A 13,789-nucleotide genomic window follows, 5' to 3' on the forward strand; every position below is an offset into this window, starting at 1 on the left:
TGAGACATTTCACAAGTGAGTTTTGCCCTACTTTATGACCTTTCCTTCCACAGCTGTTAAGTGGATCACTGCAGTTCTTTAGTAAACACATTTGTTAAGTGAGCCTGACTTATTCATGGATTTTGCTGGTCGCAAACGGGGAAATCGTGTGACTCCGGGACATAGCAACCGTCATAAATAGGAGTCAGCTGCCATGCCTTTCAATTTTGATGACGTGAGGATGCTGCAACGGTCGTTAAGTGTGAAAAATGGTCATAAGTCACAATTTTCAGTGATGTTATCCCTATGAATAGTCACTAAGTGAACTGTCGTAAGCTGAGGGCTACCTGTATGTGCCCAAAGACATATTTGACAGGTCGGCAGTTCGAATCCCCAGCGCCGCCGTCGGATTTTGTATTGCAAAGACCAGGGACTCGGTGGCTCAGTGGCTAAAGATGCTGAGCTTGTTGATCAGAAAGGTCGGCAGTTCGACCGTTCGAATCCCCAGCGCCGCATAACAGAGTGAGCTCCCGTGACTTGTCCCAGCTTCCGCCAACCTAGCAGTTCGAAAGGACGGAAAAAATGCAAGTAGAAAAATAGGAGCCACCTTTGGTGGGAAGGGAACAGCATTCGATGCGGCTTCGGGAGTTGAGTCACGCCGGCCACATGACCACGGAGATGTCTTTGGACAGTGCTGGCTCTTCGGCTTTGAAACGGAGATGAGCAGCGCCCCCTAGAGTCGGGAACGACTAGCACATATGTGCGAGGGAACATTTACCTTTACCTAGAAATATAAACCTTTTCGGTTAATCCAGTTATATTTTTTTAATAGATTGTAGTTTGTAGTTTGTAGTTTATTATGATTTATTATGATTTATAGGCCGCCCTTTTCCCTGAGGGGACTCAGGGCGGCTTACAATTAAAACGGGACGATAATAAACAAAGAAATAAGCAATGAAATGTTTTATTCTATGCCTTCGTTTTTCTTTTCCTGGCAACTTTTGCCTTTTTCCAACCGGTTGCCTCCAGAACGGCCTTCTTCAATCTCCTCTTCTTTTTCTTGGCTTTTTTCTTCTCTCTGCAGAAGAAGTGAAGGGGGGTAAAAAAAATCAATTGTAGCAGGAAAGGATGAAAGAGATGGGAAAACGGCACTCGATCAATTAACCACCTCTATGAAATTGGAAACCTTTGGGACTATACATACTTCCTGACAAAAATGTATGTCTGGGATTCAAATCGCTCGCTTTACCCAAAATGTAAAGCCATAGTAGGTTAAGCCAGATGTAGTGATTTAATAAACCATGGTTATACAATGAAGGATCACGGATAGGAGAGAATATTTGTAGCTCAGGGTTAGAACTGTGGGGTCCTTGGTGCTCTCTGAGCTGGGCTGTTTTCTTGCAGACGTTTCAAGACCCAACTAAGTAACATCATCAGTGTTTAGGAGGAGGTGGGATTTGCAGAAAGGAGGAGGGGGGACAATGACGATGATGACTGTGGGGTCCTGAGGAGGAGGAGGAGAAGAAGAGAAGGAGGAGGAGGAGGAGGAGGAGGAGGAGGAGGAGGAGGAGGAGGAGGAGGAGGAGGACGACGACTGTGGGGTCCTTGGTGCTCTCTGAGCTTGGTGGTTTTCTTGCAGACGTTTCATGACCCAACTAGGGAACATCATCAGTGCTGGGAGGGAGGAGGAGGAGGAGGAGAAGAGGAGGAGGAGGAGGAGAAGGTAGAGTCCTTGGTGCTCTCTGAGCTTGGTGGTTTTCTTGCAGACGTTTCATGACCCAACTAGGGAACGTCATCAGGGCTGGAAGGGAGGAGGAGGAGGAGAATAGGAGGAGGAGGTGGTGGTGGTGGTGGTGGAGGAGGAGGAGGAGGAGGAGGAGGAGGAGGACTGGGGTCCTTGGTGCTCTCTGAGCTTGGTGGTTTCCTTGCAGACGTTTCATGACCCAACTAGGGAACATCATCAGTGCTGGAAGGGAGGAGGAGGAGGAGGAGGAGGGAAGGAGGAGGAGGAGGAGGAGGAGGAGGAGGAGGAGGAGGAGGAGGAGGAGGAGGACGACTGTAGAGTCCTTGGTGCTCTCTGAGCTTGGTAGCTTTCTTGCAGACGTTTCATGACCCAACTAGGGAACGTCATCAGTGCTAGAAGGAGGTGGGGTTTGCAGAGAGGAGGAGGAGGAGGAGAATGACTGTGGGGGTCCTTGGGGCTTTCTGAGTTGGGCTGTTTTCTTGCAGGCGTTTCATGACCAAACTAAGTAACGTCATCAGTGCTAGAAGGGTGTGGGATTTGGTGCAGGTATCTAAGGCAGCATGTAGCACTCACAATGTTATGTAGTTTGGTCAAGAAGAATCTGCAAGGAAACAACACAACTAAGAGAGCCCCAAGGACCCCCCAGTTCTCCTCCTCCCCCCCCTTCTCTACAAACCCTCCTCCCCTCTAGCACTGATGATGTTACCTAGTTGGGTCAGGAAACGTCTGCAAGAAAACCACCAAGCTCGGAATCCACCAAGGACCCAACAAGGAAGAGCTCAAAAGAGCCGGTCTCATTTTGCCAGATCAGCCGGCAATGATCAGATTCCCACCACCAACTTACCGGTCAACTCTGCCAGTCCTCGGCCGATTGGGACACGCGGTGCGTTTGTGATCGGCTTCGCCACAGACGAAGCAGCCAACCTGAGCTTCCTCGCAAGGGTGAGTGGGGAGAGCACAACGATCGCAGACGCTACAATGAACCCAGGCTGCCAAAGGAAGGAAGGCGTCAGTCCTCATGAAAAGCAGCAATAAAACATTGGCATTGTTTTGTCCAACAGCTAAACCGGCATGTTGGCTGGGCATAATTTTGGAAGCTGAAGCCTACAAATCTTCAAAATGCAATGTTTGAAAAAACGGGACCTTAGAGGGACTGCATCGAACGGCGTTTTAAAACAAAGAAAGACAACTTTGTAAGAATCTACAATAAAATGTCAAATTAAAATGTTTCAGTAAAGCCCCAGAGCCAAATATGAGAATTCCTGTTGCTGCTTCCGGACCCTTTGGAAATCATAACTACCGTAACCAGGATCAAAAGGGGGTCAAATTTACTAAGAAGATATCCACAGATGTCAGTTAAGGGAGTCTATATTGTGACTGGGTCACAAAGATAGATAGGTAGGTAGGTAGGTAGGTAGGTAGGTAGGTAGGTAGGTAGGTAGGTAGGTAGGTAGGGAGAGAGAGAGAGAGAGAGAGAGAGAGAGAGAGAGAGGGGGAGATAATGATAGATAATGATAGATAATGATATAGATAATGATAGATAGATAGATAGATAGATAGATAGATAGATAGATAAGAGATGATAGATAGATAATGATACATAGATACATAGATAGATACATAGATAGATAGACGAATAGATAGATATGATATAGATAGATAGATGAGAGAGATGATAGATAGATAGATAGATAGATAGATAGATAGATAGATAGATAGACAGATAGATAGATGAGAGAGATGATAGATAGATAGACAGACAGACAGACAGACAGATAGATAGATGATATAGATATAGATAGATATAGAGATAGATATAGCAATAGATATAGATAGATGGATGGATGGATGGATGGATGGATGGATGGATGGATGGATGGATGGATGGATGGATGGATGGATAGATAGATAGATAGATAGATAGATAGATAGATAGATAGATAGATAGATAGATAGATAGATAGATAGATAGATAGACGGATGAATAAATAGATGGATGGATGGATGGATGGATGGATAGATGAATAGATGATAGATGATAGATAGATAGATAGATAGATAGATAGATAGATAGATGATAGATAGATAGATAGATAGATAGATAGATAGATAGATAGATAGATAGATAGAGATGGATGGATGGATGGATGGATGGATGGATGGATAGACAGACAGACAGACAGACAGACAGACAGACAGACAGACAGAGAGAGAGAGAGAGAGATTTCCAAGATAGTAGACAGACAAGAGAAAGAGTCATCTTGCCACAAAGCAAAACATTAAAACTTTTTAACGGCCATTTTATCTTGAATTCTCCTGATCCCAAGTTGTACAGAAGTTATTTTTTTTTTTTAAAAAAAAAACAACTTACAGGGTTTTACACATTTTTTGCAAACGTTACAGTGAGTCCAACGTCTGCCATCCTATTGCGGGGAAGAAAAATATGTTAATTTTCATGCAAAGAACATTTACAACCCAATTGTTGCAGGTAGTTCTCGACTTATGAACACAAGGGGCCATTCACCTGTGGCCTTACTCCCAAGTCCACCCTTATTCCTTAGCTATTCCCTTTGTCTGGCCACTCTGTGCATGCGCACACTGGGAACAGGCTCCACCTGTTCTTCTGCCTCACTGATGTCTGACTCTGAAGGCAGCTGATGACTGGCATACATCCCTGGTCCCCTCTCTGCCTCCGACACAGAGCCCTCATCAGAGCCTTCCCCAGACTCCCAGGACTGGCCCATCTTCCTCCCCAACCTCCCCACTGTCCGACTCTGCTTGCGGGCCACAACATTCTCAAGGACAGACTTACTTTCGAAGTACAGGAATTGCAGAGGTCACAGTGCTGGTTCTCGGCACTGACGTATCGCTGACAGACAGGGCAAAACCTGACGGAGAGAAACCGATGAGAAGGTTTTGAGGAAAGGATGCAGCCAGTCCTGATTGAACAGAGGGTCCATCAGTCAGGGCTCCCCCAACCCGTGGTCCATGGTCCGGTACCGAGCCGTGGGATGCCAGAACCCGGTCTCCACAAACAAGCGAAGCTCCATCCACGGGATGCAGGCAGCGTGTGGAAACAGGCCCCTTCTGGTTCACGGGGAAAAAAAACTCTTTCCATGGTTGGGGCCCATTGGCGGTAAACCACGTCGGTGGCTTTTGTGGTTAATCTTTTTTTTAACAAATAATTTGTTCTGCTGAACAGTGTTTTGTTTTTTTACCTGTATCCTTCTTCTGCAGGAAGAACTATCGAACCTGGCGACAGGTTAGTAAAAATATGAACGGGAGACTGTTTACGGCCCCTCTTCCCGTGTTTATATAGCGGGTGATTGTCATAATCAACCTAAAAAATAGAAATAAAATAAAAGCAGGAGTGGTTAACGAAAAGGGGACGCAGTGGCTCCGTGGCTAAGACGCTGGGCTTGTCGATCTGAAAGGTCGGGAGTTCGGAGGTTCGAATCCCTTTTAGGAAAAAAAAATTAAAGGACCGATTCCATCAATAGTTTAGCACAAACCGAACGAAAGCCAGCCATAACCAGAAGCAGAGAGAAAGACTAGAAGTCATAAAGAGATTGGCACTCAAATGCAGAGAGAAGGTTTACAGGTTTCCATCTAAGATTCTTAGTCATTACCTGATAATCCAACATTGTGAAACTTGGAAAAAATTCAAGAATGCGGGGCTCAAAAAAATACGGAAATATCCAAAGCATAGGTAACTCTTGGCGGGTAGAAATACCTAACGAGGGAAAAAAGCAGAGAAGAGAGATACATACAAAGGATTACCCTTTTCTATTGCCTCCTCCGCGTGCCCCATTTTGGCCTCTGCACCCCATTTGTGCACCCCAATTTCGGCTCCACGTGCGCCATTTTCTGCCCATCCTAACCCCCGCCCGCCCAGAACGGGTGATAAATGGCTGAAAACGAAATGCGGAGGTGGAAAATGGGGCACGCGGAGGCTGCAATAGGCTATGGCTGCATTGCCTGCAGCCTGAAACAGCTGATGGTCGGGAGGCCGTTCAAACTGACAATCAGCTGCTTGCACTAATCAGGCTGTGCTGAAGCTGAAACAGGCTGTTTGCTGTTTGCTGCAAGGAGGCAAGTCAATAACTATAAATGCCTGTAGAATGTCCAAATTATGAGACTTATTTTTTAAAGGCTGCTTTATTATTGTTCCAGACAGCTTAACAAAATGAGGAAGCTTTTTTAAAATAAATGCTTGATCTGAAGAAGCCCAGTGCTACTATATCTTCTTTTAAATAGCAGAGAATAACTATACTTCCAGAAAGCCACATCAATTTTAACAGCATTATGTACAAATATAGTTTGAAATGTAACACCACAGTGTATATCGTCCACTGGCTTGCGCCCATGCATGGGAGGAGGGCGCACAGAATTATGGGCGTGGGCACGCACTCCTCCCCCCCCCGCACACACAAGAGCCGAGGTGACGCAGTGGTTAAATGCAGCACTGCAGGCTACTTCAGCTGACTGCTAGTTCTGCAGTTCGGCTGTTCAAATCTCACCGGCTCAGGGTCGACTCAGCCTTCCATCCTTCCGAGGTGGGTGAAATGAGGACCCGGATTATTGTTGGGGGCGATATGCTGACTCTGTAAACCGCTTAGAGAGGGCTGAAAGCCCTACGAAGCGGTATATAAGTCTAACTGCTATTGCTATTGCTATTCCCCCGCTTTTGGCACGCGACGGCCGAAAGGTTATCCATCACTGCTGTATAGCGAGGGGAGAAGTTGAAAGCGTTTACATCCAGGACGCGAGGGTTCTGTAGGTATTTTCTCAGCCCTCTTTCTGTCTCGTTAAGGTACCTGAGGAAGGGTTTACCTGCACCGCCTGCTGAGCTCCACATTGCCATCAGCTTTCGGAAACTAGAAGCCAAGGCCTCCACCAGGCCTCCGAAGGGGGGATCAGCCACCATGACCACATTTCTCCCTCGGTCCTCCTGCAGGAATTCCTCGCACACCTGGGAAGCAGCCTGCAAAGGAAGCCAAGAGAAGGTTGGGATTCCGGAGATCCGGCAAGTTTTTACTCTTTTGGAGGTATCTTTTAACTATCTTATGCTCAGAATAGAGCTGGAAGGGGTCGTTGAAGGTCATCTAGTCCTATTCCCCGCTCGAGCAGGAGGCTCTTATACCATTTCAGATGAATGGCTGTCCAGTCTCTTCTTAAAAACCTCCAGTGACGTGCGGTGAGCTTTATGGCTGGTGAGGCAGCAATTATTTTAGACTTGTGGACTTCAACTCCCAGAATTCCACAGCCAGGCATGCTCTCAGTTCCAATTTAAAGCGACAGCATTTTCCCCCCTTGCAAAATAAGTTTTCCCATTCTTTTTCTTCTCCCTCCCCCTCCTTCCTCCCTCTCTCCCTCCCTCCGCCCTCTCTCAAACAGACACACGCACACAGAGAAGTTGGATCCCTCTCTCACTCACTCACTCTCAAACACAAACACAGACGTTGGATTGGATATATTTTTCCAATGACTTGAAATCAGCTCCTCTGCCATACCCCCCCCTTCCCCTGCTGCCTTCCGATCCGAGCCTTTGATTGCAGGTGGAGCCACGTTGCCTTTTCAAACTTGTAATCAGTGAAGCTGGGCTTATATACTTTTATCCAGCTGTGTGTGTGTGTGTGTGTGTGTGTGTGTGTGTGTGTGTGTGTGTGTGTGTGTTTGAAAAGGCAACGTGGGTTCTGCATGCAATCAAACTTTTTGAAATCCTCCCCCCTCCCCACACACGCACCTTTTCCAGCTGTTTCAGAGAGGATTTCAACTCTGCCCTCATGAAAGGCCAGAGCGCTGAGTCAGACTGAGCTAGTTGCTCCCAGAGAACTCCAAAAAGCCTCTAAAAATGCCCTCTACAGGAGGCGAGAGAACCACGTGCCTCCTTTGCATACGGAATTTTTCGCTTTTTAACCCTCGCTTAACTCTTAAAAGGCGAAAAATTGCTTATGCACTGGAGGCCCCTAGTTCTCTGGTCTCCTCCTATAGTTAACACTAAGCACTGTTCCAAGCCACTGTGACTTGGAATCTGGCAGCAACTACCTTGGCTTTAATTATTTTTTAAAAAATTCTTTTAAAATTCTTTCCTTTTCTTCATGACTGGTGAGGCCACGCCTCCCCTGCCTCTAGTGACTGCATGTCCCTAGGGAGCACCAACCTCTGGGACGCCAGCTGTTCCGCTGTTAATTGTCCTCACCATTAGGAAGTTTCTTCTAAATTCCAAGTTGCTTCTCTCTTTTGATTAATTCCCATCCATTGTTTGCCCTGCCTTCTGGTGCTTTGGAAAATAAGTGGACTCCCACTCTCTTCTTTGAGGCATCCCCTCAAATATTGGAAGCCAATAGACTGGCCAAACCAAAAATCCTGCAAACGTTCTTCCTATGTTTTAGTCTCCATTATCTTAGTTGCTCTTCTCTGCACCTTTTCCCCCCAAAGTCACAATATCCTTTTTTTTGCAATGAGGTGACCAGAACTGGGTGCAGGATTCCAGGTGCGGCCTTACTAAGTGGTTAATAAAGTGGTACTAATACTTCACGCGATTTTGACTCTACGCCTCTGTTTATGCAACCAAGGATTGTTATTCGCTTTATTACACGTTGTAGTAACTGATACCTTTAACTTCCTCAGGGCACACATATAATGATAAGCAGAGTCATATGGAGGGGTTCGGGAGCTGTCCACCACTCCCTGAATAACCCCACTCCCGCTGCAGCCGGGTGGGGTTTCATTGATAAAATGTGCAAAGAACTTATACGATACAATACAATAGCAGAGTTGGAAGGGACCTTGGAGGCCTTCTAGTCCAACCCCCTGCCTAGGCAGGAAACCCTACACCACTTCAGACAAATGGTGTCCAACATCATCTTAAACACGTCTAGTGTTGGATCATTCACAACTTCTGGAGGCAACTTCTGTTCCACTGATTAATTGTTCTAACTGTCAGGAAATTTATCCTTAGTTCTAGGTTGCTTCTCTCCTTGATTAGTTTCCACCCATTCCTTCTTGTCCTGCCCTCAGATGCCTTGGAGAATAGCTTGACTCCCTCTTCTTTGGGTCACCCCTTCAGATATTGGAAGACTGCTATCCTGTCTCCCCTGGTCCTTCTTTTCATTCAACTAGAAATACCCAGTTCCTGCAATCGTCCTTTATATGTTTTAGCCTCCAGTCCCCTAATCCTCTTTCTTGCTCTTCTCTGCACTCTTTCCAGAGTCTCCGTATCTTTTCTACATTGTGGTGACCAAAACTGGATGGAAATATTCCAAGTGTGGCCTTCCCAAGGCCTTATAAAGTGCTTTTAACCCTTCAGGTGATCTTGATTCTCTCCCTCTGTTGATGCAGCCTAGAACTGTGTTGGCTTTTTTGGCAGCTGCTGCACACAGCTGGCTCCTATTTCAATGCTTGTCCACTAGGACTCCAAGATCCCTCTCACAGTTACTGCTATTGAGTATTATTGAACTTGATTGGCTCTTACCTCTCCAGCAAAGAAATAATGATTGAACATGTTATAGTGACAAAATTCCTCCTCGGGATAGAACTGCGAATACCTGGAAAGGAATTGTTAGGTTTAGGGTTAGAGTCTTATTAGGTTTACAAATGAGATTTCGGCTGTCGAAATGTAGATGGAGGATCAGTTGGACTCAGCAGATAAAAATGTCTCAGTTGCTTTCTCCCTTGGCATTCAGTCCCTCCAATGCCTCTGATCTTCCTTCCTTATTTCTTTCCTTCCTTTCTTCCTAATTCTTTCTTTCCTTCCTTCCTATTTTCTTTCCTATTCCCTCCGAGCAGCTGCAAGTAACCCTGGGATATAGCCTTGAGAGAGATATGTCTGGGATGTGCTCCTATCTTTCGCTGCCGTCCCGTTTCATCCCTTTCCCATCTTCCCCTTCCCTATGGCAACTCGAGAGCAGGCCAGGGGACGCTTTGCGAGTTGACAGTGTGATCCAAATTCAGATTGCTTGGCAACTGACTCATTTTTATGACGGTCGCAGTGTCCCCGGGGTGTGTGTGTTTTTCACGTGATCCCCTTCGGCGACCTTCTGATGAACAAAGTCCACGAGGAAGCCAGATTCACCTCAGGGCCGTGCTGTCAATTTAACAACCGCGGGGATTCACTTAACAGCCGTGCCAAAGGGGGTCGTAAAAACGGAGCAACAATTCACTTGGCAACCGTTTCGCTTGGCAACGGAAAAATTGGGATTGTGGGTTGGGAACTAGCTGCCTAGGGATGACACAATGGAGAGACATGGAAAGAAAGAAAGTGTGGGGAAGAGGAAGAAGCCACCGATCCCTTAATAAAACCTCACCGGAAATCAATATCGAGCAGAAGACTCTTCATGGACACCTTCTCCTTGGAGGAAGCTTCCATCTGGATCAGTTCATGGAGCCTGAAATTGATCAATTGATCAAACTTGAGAGACCGCCTGCTGCCAATTACCTCCACTAGACCGATTAGATCCCACAGGTTAGGCCTCCTCCGAATTCCATCCACCAGCCAATGCCGACTGGCGACTACCCAGAGGAGGGCCTTCTCGGTGGCTGCTCCGACCCTCTGGAACGAATTCCCCGTGGAGATTCGAACCCTCACCACCCTCCAGGCCTTCCGCAAAGCCCTTAAAACCTGGCTGTTCCAACAGGCCTGGGGTTAAAGAGTTTTTGCCCCCCTTCTTGAATGGTATGGTTGTTGTGTGTTTTTAAATTTAGTATTGTTATGTCTCGTCTTTTTTATTCCCTTGTCTGTACCTCCTTCCCTGATTGAATTGTGAGCCGCCCTGAGTTCCCTTCGGGGAAAAGGGCGGCATATAAATGTAATCAATCAATCAATCAATCAAGGAGAACGTCAACCTGGAACTAAGGCGAAGCCTCCTAACAGTGAGGACAATTAACCAGTGCTCATGCTCCCGCCAGAAAATAGCAATAGCAATAGCAGTTAGACTTATATACCGCTTCATAGGGCTTTCATCCCTCTCTAAGCAGTTTACAGAGTCAGCATATCGCCCCCACAATCTGGGTCCTCATTTCACCCACCTCGGAAGGATGGAAGGCTGAGTCAACCTTGAGCCGGTGAGATTAGAACCACCAAACTGCAGAACTGCAGTCAGCTGAAGTGGCCTGCAGTGCTGCACCCTAACCACTGCGCCACCTCAGCTCTTCAAGTTTCCAACACTGCCACATGCATAAAAGCCGGCTGATTGCCGCACACGCATGTGCGCCGGAAGAGGAACGGGTAACACCGCATGTGCCAGGCAACATTGCCCCATGTGCCACTTTGGTTCTCCATCACGGGTATAGGACGTCCTACGTGAGCAGGGGGAGGGTGGGCTAGAAGACCTCCAAGGTCCCTTCCAACTCTGTTCTTCTCTATTCTGTAACTTTGGCCCCATGTTTTTGTCAAGGGCAAAAGCTAAAGGCCGTTTGTTGGTTACGGTCAACCATGGAGGGGTGGGGGGAACCTAAGATCCTACCTTGGAGTGCCCACACAGAGCACCCTTCTAAAGCCTTGCGCCACGAGAAGATCCAGCAGGAAGCGGCAGCTTCTATCGGTGAAGAGATACTGCGCGTTGGTCTTCTTGTCCTCCAGGGCGCTCAGGAGTTGGCTCGGCCGTCTCAGCTGGGCCGCGGAGATATCAGAGAGCGCTGGATGGCCAGAGTGTCCTTCCCACTCAGGTACCAACAGGAGCTGTTGGCATTCTTGACAAAACCTCCTCTTGGGTGGCGGGAGGGCGATGAATTCCTTGTACCTTAAAGCAGGAGAGTCACTGGCATTAAGGGCATTGCCTTGAAGTTTCCGCCCTTCAATTGAAGCGCCCACCCGCTTAGATTTCAAACTTTGGGGACAATGGCCGGTTCATAGCTTCTCTTTATAGCTCTTCCCTTCGGCCTTCCCAAAATATTTGCTTCTAACAGGAAAGTAGATCAGTCGCTCAGGGTTGAACCTGTTCTGGCCGAGGCTTCCAGAGAGCATGAAGCAAACTCCTTTGTCCCGACAAAAAATCCTTTTATTAATTGGCTGTGAATTCTGCTCATTCCCATCCAGCAAAGTCTTTCTAGGGAGGATTTATGGTCACAGACCTCATCTGGCTTGGAGAGCTGCCAGGCCGAGATCTGCAGAACTTGGCAAGGAGCCTCGGAGAGTCACGAACCAATTAAGGGAACTAATTGTCTCCTGCAAACTCCACTCCCCTTTCGCTCCTCTTTTATTCCCTCTGGGGAATAGTTATTCTTTTTCTTTGCCATTCTTATATTATTATTATTCCATTTAAGAGGTTATAAGGTATAGTTTGGAATGCTTTGTTTACCATCCTTCGCACCTGCTATGACACCACCTTATTTCCTCTTTCTTTTCTTTTCTCCCCCCCTTCCTTCTCTACTTCCTTCCTTCCTCCTCCTCTCCTTCCCCTTCTTCCTTCCCTTACCTCTCCCTTCCTCCTACCCTCTTTCTTCTCCTTCCTTTTAATTATACCTTTTAATTCTTCGTTTTTAAGGAATTATCCAGGGCCGTTTACTACAGGGACGTGAATATCAGTTTCAAACATACTTAATTTTCAACTGATTCGTGGAAACAAAGCCTTTCAACCCAAACTGTACCTTTTGACGTTGTCGGAGTGAGTTCTAGAGGGACGATGACTCTGGTTGAATTTTTCCCGTGCTGAAAGACGAGCTTCTGATATCTACGGAACATATAGAGGGGGGGAAAAAATGAAAGAATGAGAAAAAAAACTACTTCAGGCAGTCCTCGACTTACAACGGTTCGTTTAGTGACAATCAAAGTTATAGCATGACTGAAAAAAGTGACCTGCTACAGTTTTTCACACTTACGACCTTTGCGTGATCAAAATTCAAATGCTTGACAACCGACTCGCATTTATGACGGTTGCAGTGTCCCGGGGGGGGGGGGGGTGTCACATTTATCCCCTTTTGCGAACAAGAAGAGATTGGGCTGCCCTCTGTCAGAAATGGTGCAGGGTCTCCCGCTTGGGCGTGAGTGGGTTGGGCTAGATGACCTCCAAGGTCCCTTCCCACTCTGCTAATCTGTAATCTGACTTTCGGATCAGCAAAGTCAACGGGGAAACCAGGTTCACTTAATGACCAAGTTACTAACTGAACATCCACCGTGATTCCCTTGACAACTGTGGCGAGAAAAATCGTAAAACGGGGCAAAGCTCACTTAACACCTGTGTCACTTAGCGACATAAATTTTGGGCTCAATTGTGGTTGTAAATCGAGGACCACCTGTAGTATAATTTTCAGGATTTCCGCCAAATGCAAGTTCAATTTTTTTTCCTCTGAATTTCTGGTTCAGAAATATATATATATATATATATATATATATATATATATATATATATATATATATATATATATATATATATATATATATATATATATGTAGTATTTGTGCTGATAAATAAATAAAGGGAGACTAGTATAGATCTATTTCAAGTTATTTAGCTCTCATCAGCTAGCCATACCCTTACTGGGAATCGAACCTGGGTTGTATTACATACTAAATCTATTTCAAGCTATTTAGCTCTCATCAGCTAGCCATACCCTTACTGGGATTCGAACCTGGGCTGTTTACATATTAGGCAGATGTGTTAACCACTAAGCCACAGGCTCTGATCCGTTATCAGCTGAGCCAGAGAGAAAGGTATATATTTAAAGTCACAACCCCTGGTATGCCCCAAGTATGTATGTATGTATGTATGTATGTATGTATGTATGTGTATATATATATGTATGTATGTATGTATGTATAGATAGATAGATAGATAGATAGATAGATAGATAGATAGATAGATAGATAGATAGATAGATAGATAGAAGCTTTGTATGTGTATGTGTATATTTCTCTCTCTTTATTTGGAAGAAGTGATAAATACTTTAGAAAATTACTGATTTGTTTTCAAACCCTGGAGCATAGATTGAAATATGCCCATCTTTACATTTTTGTCTTCTCTCTCCTACCTTCTGTTTTCTATCTTCTATACCACAATTTGGCCCTCCCAATTCCTGGCAAATAGACGGGGAAGAAATGGAGGTGGTGACAGATTTTATATTCCT

General features: G+C 45.9%; 1 protein-coding gene across 1 annotated transcript in view; it reads right to left on the bottom strand.

Annotated features, from left to right (window-relative positions):
- Positions 1-927: 927 nt before the first annotated feature.
- The window catches only part of ZCCHC4 (zinc finger CCHC-type containing 4), a 14,945-nt gene continuing 2,083 nt past the window's right edge, over positions 928-13,789 (bottom strand). Inside the window, exons 3-13 of the mRNA XM_087724888.1 lie at positions 12,314-12,396; positions 11,191-11,466; positions 10,033-10,113; positions 9,201-9,273; positions 6,557-6,707; positions 5,353-5,456; positions 4,942-5,063; positions 4,536-4,611; positions 4,095-4,146; positions 2,568-2,712; positions 928-1,057 (exon numbers count right to left, since the gene is read on the bottom strand). Of these exons, the coding sequence (XP_087581014.1) occupies positions 949-1,057; positions 2,568-2,712; positions 4,095-4,146; positions 4,536-4,611; positions 4,942-5,063; positions 5,353-5,456; positions 6,557-6,707; positions 9,201-9,273; positions 10,033-10,113; positions 11,191-11,466; positions 12,314-12,396 (1,272 nt within the window). The 3' untranslated portion in view covers positions 928-948. The remainder of the gene's footprint in view (positions 1,058-2,567; positions 2,713-4,094; positions 4,147-4,535; positions 4,612-4,941; positions 5,064-5,352; positions 5,457-6,556; positions 6,708-9,200; positions 9,274-10,032; positions 10,114-11,190; positions 11,467-12,313; positions 12,397-13,789) is intronic.

The sequence above is a fragment of the Thamnophis sirtalis genome, unplaced genomic scaffold (assembly GCF_051295495.1).
Source record: "Thamnophis sirtalis isolate CommonGarterSnake01/CBP01778 unplaced genomic scaffold, rThaSir2_p1.2 scaffold_10, whole genome shotgun sequence".
Classification (NCBI taxonomy): Eukaryota; Metazoa; Chordata; class Lepidosauria; order Squamata; family Natricidae; genus Thamnophis; species Thamnophis sirtalis.